The sequence below is a fragment of the Scomber japonicus genome, chromosome 14, assembly GCF_027409825.1.
Source record: "Scomber japonicus isolate fScoJap1 chromosome 14, fScoJap1.pri, whole genome shotgun sequence".
Lineage (NCBI taxonomy): Eukaryota > Metazoa > Chordata > Actinopteri > Scombriformes > Scombridae > Scomber > Scomber japonicus.
In genome coordinates this window covers 12,684,247-12,698,524 of record NC_070591.1, presented here as the reverse complement: position 1 = coordinate 12,698,524, position 14,278 = coordinate 12,684,247, and the positions used below count along the sequence as shown (strand labels likewise).

Sequence of the window (14,278 nt, the reverse complement as noted above, 5' to 3'; positions counted from 1 at the left end):
ATCACTTCTTCTAAATTGGCAGATGATGACCATCATGTCTGAGTTTTAAGAGATTAGTCCAATTCTCAGGGTTAAGATAAATAAGATAAATCCCAAATCAGTCTTGGTTTGCTTAAACGTTTTTAAGCAACTTGAACACAGTACATAATATCTTCAAACACTCTTTTCAGTTAATTACTTAAATGACATGCATGACATCAACTTTGACTGAATTCACACTGGATGCTGAAGAGGAAACTAGCTGTATAGCCTCAACTTGCAAAGTTAAAAAATGCTCAGTTCATTATTCAAAGTCATGCATTTTTTTGTAACATTTAATTGTGCTTATCAACACTTGTCATGTCTGATAAAGTCATGATCCCCCACCTCTCATTCACTGTAAAGACTGTGGCAAAACTATGACACACTGAATTGACATCTATATAAATATATCTACATTGATAATAAACCGTTATAAATTACAATAATCATCTCAGTAATGATTTAACCCTAAAATGTCACTAAAACACTCATTTGTTTCATTGCACAACAAATAGAAACATGGCTCGTAGTCTTTCAAACTGGTGACATTATTTGCATGCTGTTTGAATTATTGAATTATGAACAGACAACTCTCTAAGACTTGAGAGTTGATTTAAGTTGAATTCAGCCCAGCTGTTTGATTCAGGTAGATCTTTTCAACAGCAGATGTCTAATTATTCTCCTGCTGCATGAAGGAAGCAAATTTGTGTGACTTATTACGGTAAAGGACCATGATTTCATCAGGTGATCATGCTTCTATTGTGTATTTACTCTTAACATGTTTTACAACCTTGATTCTCATTTGGTGGAACAGGCAGAATAATAAGCCTGGGTTGCAGTTTGGTACCTCGATCTAATGACAGCACACCAAAAGCACTAAAAGTACTGTTAGTTTTATTATTTCTTAATGAATAGCACATTTTCCAATCAGACTTTCACTCATTTTCAGGATGATTTTGCTCCACTGATGCTGAAAGAATAGCAAAAAAAAAAAAAGATTTATGCCACACCAACTTATATTTATGTTTTCAGTCAATATTCCTCTGGGAGAACTTTGTCAGATTTGACATGTACTGTAATATCTTTGTCTTATAGCTAACATGCTAACTTCCAACTGCACAAAAAGCCTTTTTACAAGATTGGACATTTGGATTGTATGATGGCATAATGATCAGCACACATTTTAAATGAAAAAAAGACAAATAAGCATTTTTAATATTGAATAGAAGCTTGCTTTTTTAATTTAACAGTTTCCACTATGTTTCAGATAGATGTGGGGGTGTTTTGTAAGAAATTAGATTAAATCAAATTCCATATAATCAAATTCCATTTATGGGAAAACTAAATCAAAAAGTAAGTGATTACATTAAATCATTTTCAAAAGTTAATGGTTGCAGATAATCACACATCAACAGTAACTGAACCTAACCTCATTTTCAATAGATTTTACAAGCCAAAACTAAATGAGAGCAACAAATATCACAGTTTTCTAGCACAGATTACACTTTGAGAGGAACCTTGACACTTTGGCTGTGACCTTGACCTCTTGTCTCCCTCCAAGTGTGTATTGTCTCCCATTAAGCACTCTGCTCCTTTCAGCACAGAGATGTTCAACTGAGACAGTTTGTGCCGCAGTAATAGCGAGAGTGCAGACTACTGTCCTCTCATACTGCTGCAGGGATGCCTCCATTCACTGTTTACTGCCCTGAGCTTATTAGAGGGGGCCTTGTGGTCTGGCCCACCCAGAAGAGAAAGACAGAGGATGTTGGTTGTTTCATAAGAGCATATAAGTTCACTTTTCTCTATCTATATAATTATCTGTTAGATCTCAGAAGGAGCACATCACCCAATAAATGCTCCTCAGTGCCAGCACACATACAGCTAACCAACTGTCCTTTTGCTGCCCAGAAAAACTGATGTGAGAGAGCAGAGAGCCACTTATATATGAGAGAAAGACTAAAAAACAACAAAATCAGAAAGGCGTGTGAGAGAAGAAGCAGAGATAGAGCTGGAGAGAGGAAGGAGAGAGTGTGAGAGGAGGAGAGAGGGGAAGACATTAAAAGATAAGAATAAAAGGAAAGTGAGGAGCTTACGCAGTGAAAAGAGCACATTAAGGGCGACCTGCTGCGGCGTAGTGTGAGGAACATTGAATAACTGCCTCCATTTAGACCAATGTCCTGGTGGTGTGCAGCTATAGGCCTTAAAATGGACACACACATGCACACAAACACCAAAATACATAAATAAAGCATTAAAAAAGCATCAAAAGTATGTGTTTCTGCACAAATTGACACCTGACACACACATACACACACACACACACACCTCATCCAGCCCTCTCTCAGCTCTCCTCTGTCCCTCTCATTCAAACATTTTTCCACATTGGCCGGATTAGGAACACTTTCTCTTGGGTGTGCGAGGCTCCCCACACACAAAGAAACACTTGGGGACAGGATTAGTAGGCTTACAGCGGATTCACATATGTCCAGTTCAAGCAATTGGTATTCAAAGCTTTACACTTTCAAATGCCACCAAGAGAGAGCAAAGCCGACCAGCGCTTTTCTTTGCATTGGCAGCACCTTTATGAGAAGGGCTCTTTTGCTGGGCCAACAATGAGGCCGTGAATACACATTTTTACTGTTCTACGAGGGGGATCTCCTCGGGCGAAAGGATAGAGCACTGAGTAGAATCTGAATCTGACAGACTTTATTATCGGGGTTTGAAGTGCTGGGTGGCAGGGCGAGCAGACAGACGGGCGGATGGCTGGGATGGAGAGACAGACAGATGGATGGATGGAGGGATGTAGAGGTGGTGGTCAGAGAGAAGAGTGCTTCAGTTACTTCCACATGTTATTGTTGGTGGCCTGTTCCTCCACTCCACCTCCACAAAACAGATCTGGAGTAGACTCTTCAGAGTGGAGAGAGCACTCTCAGCAGCTCAATATAGCCAATACTGACTCAATTTAATGTATTGTCCTTTATTTTTAATACACCAACACCTTTTGGGGTTTAATGGGTGGTTAAATTTAATGGTAGGTTGCTTGATTCATCAGTAAATTTGGATTTGTGATAGATGTGCATGTTTTTGTGCATGTGTTAATTTTCATAATTTTATATTATGTGGCTGATTTTAATTGTTCTTGACTTGTTTCTGTTTTTAAACAGATATATATAAACTCATCTTTATTTTGCATTCTTACGTTCTTTTTATGCACATGAATGTTTTGTTGGTGTGCATGTGAGTTTGCTTTAAAAACTAAATTCAAGTAAAATGTTCAGATTATTATTGATCAAAACAGAGAAATAGAGTTTTTATAAACTCACCATGTTATTATACAAAGACATAAAATAAACTGTCATTTAGTAACACATGGAACAAATGAAAAGTTTTATGAAGGTCTAGACATGAGGTGCACGCTGGTGAACACTGACGCCCACATGCTGCCATATGGCCAGCAGAGTGCCGAGTGTCGGAGCGGGCATGTTACCTCTGTCCCAACGGAGGCCCCGCACCCTGCGGCTGCAGGAGCCGCTCAGTGGGAAAGTAATTTCCCTTCCCATTCCTCTTCATTCCCTCAGGAAACCATCAGCCAAACAGCAGAGACTCGGGTTTAAATTTTACGACAAAGAACCAACACTGTCTCTCCAAGGTGGACACACTGTTTGTGTGGCTTTTTTTTAAGGAACAGCATGGTCTCCCCTTTTTGGTGCGTTTAATTGGTTATTTCTTTGCCTGTGAGATCAAAACATGTGAAGAAAAGAACATTTTTGCGATTTGGTTTCGTGCGTAAAATGTGCATTGCGCAGTCCACAAGAAATGATCAACAGACATGACAGATCATATAAAATTTCTGTTGAAAAATAAAATGTAGGAAACGCTCAAAACAACCTCTAATACATGTATAACTTTTACAAAAATTAAACAATTTTGAAACTGACCAGTTTGTCCCAGGAAGATCAACTTTCTGATCCACGAAGAAAATAGAAGATAAGAGAAAAGAAGAGGAGAGGAGGGAAGAGGAGAGGAGAGGCGCGCTGTGCCCCCAACAGTGTCCTGACAATGGCAGTGAATGGTTGCGCACCGCGGTCACTGGGACAGTCAAAGCACACCGCCCCCTTTCAAACGGGCACGTCATCCTCCTAACTAGGCGTTATGAATAGGAAAGCTGCTTTTGTCTGCCCGCACGTATAAATACCCACTATCAGTGTCCTCCTCACCGCAGAGATACAGAGACACACACGGAGAGAGACAGACAAAGAAAGCCGGCAGACACAGAGGCAAAGTGGTCACTGATGTGATAAGAAGGACAGAAACGTGGAGCAGAAGGGATACGGACAACATCAGGTGACCAGAGTGACTAAAGGCTTCAGGAGGAAAGAGAGAGAGACGGAGTGAGAGAGAGAGGGAGAGAGAGAGAGAGAGAGCGAGAGAGAGAGAGAGAGGAGAAGGTGAAAGAGAGAGAGAGAGAGAGAGAGAGAGAGAGAGAGAGAGAGAGGGAGGAAGCCAGCAGCGACCTCCTACCCAACAACCTCGGAAGCGATCTCATAAAATGAATTCAGACTCCAGCCCGAGCAGTAGAGCCTCCTCTCCGGACATGGACAGCTTGTTTCTCCGAGAACACCTCCCTCATCTGCATCATCACCACCACCACCACACAGGCTCCTCAGTGTCCTCCTCCACGCAGAGCGGTGAGCGCCAGAAGATACCAGAGCACCTGCGGTCCGGAGACACCAAGTCTGTAGGAAGCAGCAGCAGCAACAGCAGCAGCAACAAGTATAAACTGAAGAAGCAAGTCACTGAGGAGGAAATGTTCCAGCTCCGCCTCAAGATTAACGGCCGGGAGAGGAAACGCATGCACGACCTCAACCTGGCCATGGACGGCCTGCGCGAGGTGATGCCATATGCGCACGGGCCCTCGGTTAGGAAGTTGTCCAAGATCGCCACGCTGCTTCTCGCCAGGAACTACATCCTGATGCTCACCAGCTCCTTGGATGAGATGAAGCGGCTGGTGGGGGAGATTTACGGAGGGCAGCACTCCGCGTTCCACTGTGGCACCGTGGCTCACCCCGCCGGTACCGGACCACACTCCGGTGGCCCAGCAGCTGCAGCCGCCGCTGCCGCAGCCGCAGCCGCTGCCCACCAGATGCACCCTCTCCTCGGGAGCGCGCTGTCTTCTTCCACGTCCTCCACCCTGACGAGCGCGCTGCCGGGACTCCCGTCTATCCGGGCCCCCCACTCCTTGATGAAGGGCTCTCCGGCTGCGCCCCCGGCCCTGCAGCTGGGCTCTGGCTTCCAGCACTGGGCCGGACTGCCGTGCCCCTGCACCATCTGCCAGGTGCCTCCTCCTCCACAGATTCCCATCACCTCCACCGGCCTCACGAGACTCACAGGGGAGGGAAAGGACGTGATGAAATGATGCCCGTGTGTGTGACAGACACGCAGAGACTGATATATGTAACGATGTTTGTAAATAGAGAATTCAGGGCATGAGGGTGGATTTGGCCTCACTGATGCATGCTGTTGTTTTGTCTGTTTTCTTGTTTGGCGTATGAGAAAAAAAATGTGTTATTTTCCTCCTTGTAACAAGGACTTATAAAGACTGATGCTTTGCCAGTTGAAGGTAAAACTAAAAAGTTCTGTGTCATGCAATACGATGTGGAGTTTAAGTGTCACACCACAATGTGAAAGATGAAGGAGGCTGCATGAACATTTTGTTTAATTTTACATATTTTTTTGTATCAGGCGTCATTTTGTGAAAACGAAGAATGCTCTTTGTGCCTTGTACCAAGGATTTTAAACTCAAGTTCTATATGAAAATAATGACATTTGGCTAAAATGATTCTGCCACTAATTTGTTTTAAAATCTAAGGTTTTAGATTTATTCTTATTTTGTGGCCCATTGTATGTCCACTTGTGCTCTGATTTCGATGTTTATTTTTATGTTTATGTTTTTGCATGAAGGTATAGGCTACTGGTGACATCACAGCATGATTGTTTTTGCTGAACTGAATTTGTTATGCCCAGAGACCCCGTGTCTTTATTTTTGTACATTGTTGATGACTGATGAAATATTTATTATCGCCCAGAGTCCCTGGATGAAATTTCAATAAAACTGGAATTATGAATCATATCTACTGTCGTTCTCTCTTTTTTTTAAAATACTGACTTTGAACGTAAAAAAGTACAAACCACATTTATCACGTCCACTCTCTGTTACACTTACTGGTGTTTAGTTTAGGTTAAATTTCTTTTTTTTATGGATGCACATTTTCACCCACAGCCTGAATGAAATACAGGCCTAAAAACCTGGTTTATTTCCACATAAAGGCAGGATTCATCTTCTTAAATCTAATATTTCATTTTATCTAAAACAAATGTAATTCTAGCATATTCTTTCAGTAAATTATTATTATTTGAAAACATTTTTGTGCGTAATTCTCCAAAGTGAAGCGAGGCCTTGGCTTAAAAAAACTACCACGGTGTGGTGACTGCTACACCTTTAAAACTACAATACTTTTACAATATTGCAATTACAATGGCAATACTTTTTACAGTATTGCCATTGTTTATTTAGTCTAACAAAAACGGAAGAAAATGGAAATAAATGAATATAATGCAATTTAACAGAATAGAGTAGATTTAAATAACTAATTGGGTCAAATGTTGTGGTCACAGGCTAAATATCTGAAGTGGAAAACTACAAGTGTGATGATGAAAATCATGAAAATGTTCTTATAGAGAATTAATTTAACCCTAATCTAACCCTAACCCTAACCCATCTGATATGGATGTAGACGCACTTTTTTCTTTCTTTATCAGTTCACTACAATATTTAGGATGAAGCTCTAAAATGAGGAAATGAATACCCATGAACGATTTTCAGCAACTATTACCCGCTTTTACCACTTTCAAATAAATCAAAATTATATAATCTGATATTTTTTTATTTTTCTTGTGTCACATGTTTGCACCTGCAGGCCACAGACTGCACAGTAGCATCAGTTTGTAAAGAGCACAGACATGGTGGGACTAGATTTATTTCACATTTCCGAACAGCTATAACACAAATGTTAAGAAAAGGGGAAATGAGGATGAAATGAGGGACTGGGCTGCGGACTAATGGAGCCCAGTTGTTGCAGAAAGTGATCTGCCTTGGGGAGCGCGGAGCAGTTTGTCCGCCGGGTCCCATGGGTGTTCCTCCGTCTCATCTCTGCAGCGACAGAATGTATGTTTGTGCAGATTACAAGTTAATTGTTCATGGGGGACCAAGAGGAGAAAATCACATCACAGAGAGGCGTCGGGATTACAGGCTACTAAATGCAGAAGATTATACATTCAGAGCCCCTCCTCAGCCTCACCACATGCAAATGAGTGCGTGGATTTAAAAAAAAAAAAAAAAAAAAAAAGAAGAGAGAGAGAGAGAGAGAGAGAGAGAGAGAGAGAAAGACAGAAAAAGAAAAGGAGAAGAAGCCCTTTTGTAACTTATTTGGAGGGAAGAAAACACAAGTTTGTGGCTAAGTTGAGAGAGAGTGAAAGAGTTCATTTTACACTTCTTTTTTGTCTTTAGGAATGAGTATAGCCTGTCTGTCCCTCGCAGCCTGCCAGATGGGATGTAAATAGCTGGGTTGCAGCAATGGCCTTTTAACCACACAACACTGAGGAGGATGTTGTCAAGGGAAGCTGGCGGTTTGCGAGTTAATAGTCATGAGTTGGGGTAATTACTTAAGGTTTATTATGCTCTGGTTTCAAAGGAAATGGACCCTTCAATGGGCCGAGAAATACTTCTTAATTCTGGCTAATTAGGAGCTGAGCAAAGCAGAGACAACTGCTGCCGCTGCTGCTGCTGCTGCCATCAAGCACTGCTAAATTCATTTGTAACAAAATAATGCACAAAAGCAATCATGCACATGCAAATAACATGCACAAGACAAATGCAAATGATGGTAGTTGCATGTTTAAGGGATGGATGGAAATCAGTGGCGTTTTTTTCATCTTTTTTTTTTGGGGGGGGGGCGTACAAGGAGAATGTGTCTCATATAGTGATCATATGATAACAGGGGGGTCTCACGGCCTGCACTACTTGGTGATTTACAAGTTTTTCTTCCTGCTGTTGCTCTCAGTGTAATCATGTAGAATAAAAAGCAATATACACTCCCAAACAATGATTGAATGGTGTGTTGTCTGTCACTGTGTTTATTATAATGGAGGGGCTTAATTATCCTCATTAGAGTCTTAGAGTTTTATTTATAGTTTTACCTAATCATGTAAATCCCACTGAGATTCGAATTCGCTTTTTCATGAAGCGAGGCCCGGCAAAGACAGAAGAAAGAAAGTTGGAGACAGAAGAATGATAATGATGCAGCATAACAAAATACAAAAACAGATTAAATTAGAGAACAGAAAGATGAAAAAAGAGAGACAGAGAGGTGAGAAAACAGCAATAAATTGCAGATATATTTTAGATTTTTCATCAGTATTTGAGCAACTTTTTATTCTACCAATGGGAACCAAACAGAAGAAGCTTTCTGGATGAGAGACAAAATGTCTTCAAGAAATCTAAATCAAATCCAGTTTACTCTGCTTTTTAAAAGTCAAAACTTCAAAGCATTAATGGGAGATAGATTAGGAGATAACACGTGTGAATGAATGAATAATGGAGTCAAAATAAATAAGGCTGACAGAGAGATAAGAGATCAAATGTCTCCATAAATTCTGTGTGCTTTAGTTTGCAGACCGGTCAGTGATCACTGAATGGACTGGTCATCAACTCCTCTTTTCACAAGACTTGACAAACGATTGGTCCTTTATAGAGCACACACCTGTTACTGCGAGCCACTCGAGGTTTATCACTTAAAGCTTTGTTCACCCTCTCTCTCTCTGTCTTTCTCTCCTTCTCTCTCTCTCTCTCTCTGTCTCTCTCTCTCTCACACACACACACACACACACACACCAGCACATATAAACGAGCCTCTTTTTCTCACTCTTGGACACGGATGCTAACAAGGCAACAATGCTGTCAGCCTTCCACCCGGTGGCCCTGTGACCCATCTGCCTTTTCCAAAACATAATCTGAAATCTGTAAAGTTGTTTTAATTAAAAATACACTGACAGATGCTTACCAGCTGCATCATAGATATGAACTTCACAAAAGCTGCAGATATAAGGCCTTTTTTGTCTGATATGTACAAACAGTAGGGGCATTTAAAGCTTTTAAAACACCAGAGTTTGTGCAAACATCTCATTTGGCAATCGCAGGCGGTCACTGCATTCACTCAGTCTGAAGAGTTCTGCCTCTAATCATCTTTGTGTAGAAGTACATGTGTGTGAAGTGGTCTGCTGGTTTGTTTACTTGCTCAGTCAGTGAGCTGCTGCTGCTGCTGCTGCTGATGTGGGGTTGGTGCCGGAGGGCAGCAATTGAAAATGAATTTCAGTTGAATAACGGGCAGTGGCCGCATCAGTCTAGCTTCTCTAGAACAAAAGCAGTTGAGGGGATAACTTATTGACCAGGCTGACAGCCTGAACGAGGCTGATTATAACCGCCTGGTCGTCCTCTGTGTGTGTGTCATAGTCAGTGAAGCAGGTGCAGAGGCCATTCCCTCTCTGTGTCTATCTCTCTTTGCCCTCAGGGAAGCCTCGAGGCCCTCTGCCCTCCTGTCCTCAGCTGATTCCACAGACTAATGTTTAACACATACTGCCAAAACAGAAAGCATATTTCCATCATAAGAGCGCTTTGCCATCGCCATTAGCGACAGAGCTCATTTGCATGTTAATTGTGCAGTTAGAGAGGTGGTGTTGACACTTCCCTTTTGTCCATGCAGGGTCGCGGGAAGTGAGAGGATGGGGCAGCAGGATGACATGCGTGTGGTGGATTGGATCATCTGCTAATATGGAACATTCAAACACAATGGGAAATAAATATAAAGAAAATTTAATTATGTGTAAAAATGTTAAAGAAACTAACTCAAACTTTAAAAATCTCTCAGACATAAAGGTGTAACTAAGGCTACATTTAAACAAGTATGCTACTGCACTATATTTCAGATTTAATTAGACTTTTTACTTTGTTACATCTATCTGACAGCTAAAGTTATTTTACAGATTAAGATTTTACACCCAAAACAATACATTAATAATACATGATTAATTCTTATATAAAATGGTTAAAATTCAGGACACTCCTGACCATCTGCAACATTAAAAAACTGTTTACATGTTAATACTTTAATAACAGTTACACAGTAATATAATTAGGGCTGAAACCATAAGTAAAAAATATCTTGGTTTAAAAATGTTCATTAATATGTTAATTAATTTTTTGTCTTGCTTCTCAAATGTGAATATTTTGTGCTTTTCAAAAAATTAGTTTTATATAATTGTAAATTGAATATATTTGTTTTGGCCTGTTGGTTGCATCATCTTGGGCTCTGGGAAACTCTGCATTTTGTGGACATTTTTCACATTTTTCTGACATTTTATTAAGTAAATAATAAACCAGGTGAAACACTGTGAAAGGTGCATTACTTTTTCTTTTGATTTGCTGAGTATGAAAACTTTTACTCGCAACAGAGTATTTTTACATTGTAGTAATGCGTCACTTAAAAGACTTGTTTGTGTGTTTTAGTAGTATCTAGCAGTGAGGTTGTATATTGCAACTAACTGAATAGCCCCGCCACCTTACATGTAGCATGTAAGAGAATCTATGGTGGACATGAAACTCACAAAACATTCAAAGGGTGCCTCTCTGGAGCCAGTGTTTGGTTTGTCCATTCTGGGCTACTGTAGAGACATGGCAGTGCAACATGGCAGCCTCTGTGGTAGAGGACCTGCCTCCTATACTGGTATAAAGGACCATTCTACGGTAATGAAAATACAGCAATTTACATTTTCAGGTGATTAAACACTAATCAAAACATACTTATGAATATTATATTTAATTTATGCCAAGTCCATTCCGCTAAATTGTACACACTGCACCTTTAAGTAAAAGATGTAAATACTTTCTCATTTAAATAAGGATCATGGGAACATGATGTCCTCATTGTCAACATTTATTAATTATGGGCCTATAAAATGAAGAAAACACAACACACAGACAACCTCGGTGACAAAATGCGACACACCGTGTTTACACACACGCTTAAAATATGCACAAGACACACACAAACACACACTTTGATTTGTCCATGCACAAACCAGTGAGTTTTGTGTGATAAACACAGATTCAACCAGACAGAACGTGTGTGTGTGTGTGTGTGTGTGTGTGTGTGTGTGTGTGTGTGTGTGTGTGTGTGTGTGTGTGTGTGTGTGTGTGTGTGTGTGTGTGTGTGTCTGTGTCTGCAGTAATATCCTCCTACAGTGACTGACAGATGGCGTTCAGTGTTTGGCCGTAAATGTGCTCTCTGAGTGTTTGTCTGTGTGCCAGTCGCCTGTAGTTTGGAGACTCCCCGTGAGAGTCTAACTGTCCTGACACTGCTCAAAACCAACTGTCCTTGATTGTCAACCATGGATGAACCGCAGCGCATTTGTGTGTGTGGGTGTGTGTGTATGTGTGTGTGTGTCAGTATACTGTATGTGTGAGCGGGTATGTATGCAGTGGCCTTCTGGAAAACGTGGAACAGGCCAGGGGCGCAGATGTTAATGGGTGAAATATATCTATCTAAATCTCTGGCCACCACATGCTTTAAATCTGCCTGGAGGAACGAGTCTCTCAGGAAGGTGACACAGGGAAAACAGTATAAAACAAATATAATATAGGAAACAAGGAGAAGATTTTGTGTGTGCATGTATATGTGTGCCAGCTCTGGGCCTGGCAGAGTGCTGGGTGACAGTCCCCTCTCAGCAGGGAGAGTTGGGCGACAAAGTGAAACATGGTCGTGAGGAGAGCGAGCCACTGAAGCCAAGAACAGACAACACAAATAGAGAGATCAGACCACCTCTTTGTTAAAAAAAAGAAAGAAAGAAAGAAATAAACGTGTTTGATAATGTTCCTTCAGTAGAAATAATGTGAAAACAAGGGACAAAAAAGTTTTAAAATAAAGGGTTTTGAATTTGGACCAATTTTTTGTCGTTGGCTTTGGAGGCAACATGATGTCCGTCTGTGTTTGATACAGTATTTAATGGTTGACGATCATTAAAATGGACTTCGCCTTCGCCTGCTGTGAAATTACTGTCCTAATAAACACCTTTAACCAGCCTGAGACTTTACAGGAGAGTGAACAATAGATACATAGGAGAAAATGACATTATTTGCTGTATCAGGACATCACAGAGTGTATTATCATGGTAAGGCAATAAGGCAAGCTGTGTTCAAAAGTGTGTTTGAAGTGATTAATTCATACCAAAATCCAGTTTATCATAACTCGAGTCTTATTTCTGTAGTTCTTGCCGTCGGTCTTTTTGTTATGATAATATTGTAATCATCAAGTTGATCGTTGACATCTGGCAATGCAGAAACATCACTACAGCAAAGTATGAGCAAACAAGTCACAAACAAGCCAACTTGTTTAACCACATTATGCAAATTGCTTCATTTACAGGTCAAACTAAAAGTGAATGCACCTGTAATGCTGTTAATAATCCCTCGTTAAAATACTCCAAATTAAACAACCAAACACATGGTTTGACTGTGTGCACTCCACTACAGGGTTGTGTGGTCCAATATAACTGAAACAAATGTTCATTTCTTTGACTTTTAAAAGGTCTTGTGCACCCATTTCAGGAGGAACATTGTATTTTAAGTAAATCACAGGCTGTATGTGATCATAGTTGAACTGAAGTTATCCAGTCCCACTCTTTTTAGTTTTTAGTTTATCTGTCAGTGAAGTCAAAAAGTGAGATTAAAACAGACTTTTGGGAAATGCACCAACTCCTCTGTTGGCAGCAGAGTAAAAACAGACATTACACCCCTCCAACTCGAGATACGTGGCTTGGCATCAGCCCACATTTACAAAAGCCAGTCTAACCTTCTTCTCTGTCATGGATCAGTTGGCAGCAGAAGTAACTCACATCACACCTCTCCACCCTCATTCTCTCTGTCCAGATGTTAATCCACTTCCAACTGCCAGCTGAGCTAATAAAACTATATATAAAAAGCTCTTCAACAAAGAAACTCAATCATGTCCCAGGTTTCTCAGAGGACTTCAGACCTTTTCATTACGTTTCCTTAGGTCTATGTGTGCTCTGGCAGTGCTGTTAACCCAGGCGTTAGCCTGCTACCTAACCCGCTCTGTGAGCTGGCAGTGATGTTAAGGCAGACATTAGCCTCATCCCTTTGGCCTGAATTCAGCTGGCACGTTCGGACCTCATTGATGGTGCTGCCAGGCGGACTCCGTCACAGTTGGTGATTTTGATCAATATCAACGTTAACAACACCCAGACAGCTTGTTGGAGAACAAACAAACATGTAAATAATGCATCAACACGTTCTGACGTTTGGATGAGGTGGTTATTGTTGAAGAGGGCAAAGAGAGTCACACATTAATTTGACCTCAGAGATCAGCATGTGTGTAGCTAGTGTGTGTGTATGTGTGTGTGTGTGTGTGTGTGTAACATGTGTAGAGTATTAATGCTTAGCTAAAAATAGTGTCATTTAACTTATCTTCGCTCCACTTCACTATTGTCTCTTCAATGGAGATAGCCATCAAAAACACAACAAGAGAAATTCAGTGCTGAATATGAACATAAATATATAAAATATGTGCAAATAAACATGAAGATCACCAAAAACAAACAAGTCAGAGGACATTAATAATGATATACCTTTAATGTTCTTCATTGTGAATCGTTGTGATCTGTGTTTGAGGTCTACATCACAGAGTAATAAAGTATATCAGACTTTGGATAAACACACAATACTTGAAGGATCAGTTCATTGTTGGTTGCTTGTGAGATTTGCTGACAATAAGAAAAATAAGCAGCCACATCCTTTAAAGTAATTAAATTGCTGTTCTGTGAGCAGGATACACATATGCACGAATTATGTTTCTCTGACACACATGAACATCTCTGTGAACCTACACAGAGAACAGTGTTATGAGTAAACATGTAGTGCTTCAGCTGTTTACAGGAAGATGGTCAGACACTACGACAAAAACAAATGTTAATGTGCTACATAAGAATATAAAAGAAACAGCAACCCTCACACACATAGGCTGACATGCAGCATAGAGAACCATAATTCCACTTTTAGTCTGACTAAAACTTCAAAAATTCAGTTTATTAAACAGTTTAATCCTGGTTCAGTTTATCAGGTTCACTC

General features: G+C 40.6%; 1 protein-coding gene across 1 annotated transcript; it reads left to right on the top strand.

Annotated features, from left to right (window-relative positions):
* Positions 1 to 4,570: 4,570 nt before the first annotated feature.
* On the top strand, positions 4,571 to 5,437 carry olig3 (oligodendrocyte transcription factor 3). The gene has a single exon (XM_053333102.1). The coding sequence runs from the start codon at positions 4,571 to 4,573 to the stop codon at positions 5,435 to 5,437; it is 867 nt and encodes a 288-aa protein (XP_053189077.1).
* The last annotated feature ends 8,841 nt before the right edge of the window (positions 5,438 to 14,278 follow it).

Coding starts and splice junctions, on each gene's coding strand:
- olig3 (XM_053333102.1), top strand. CDS start 4,571: ATGAATTCAGACTCCAGCCCGAGCAGTAGAGCCTCCTCTCCGGACATG.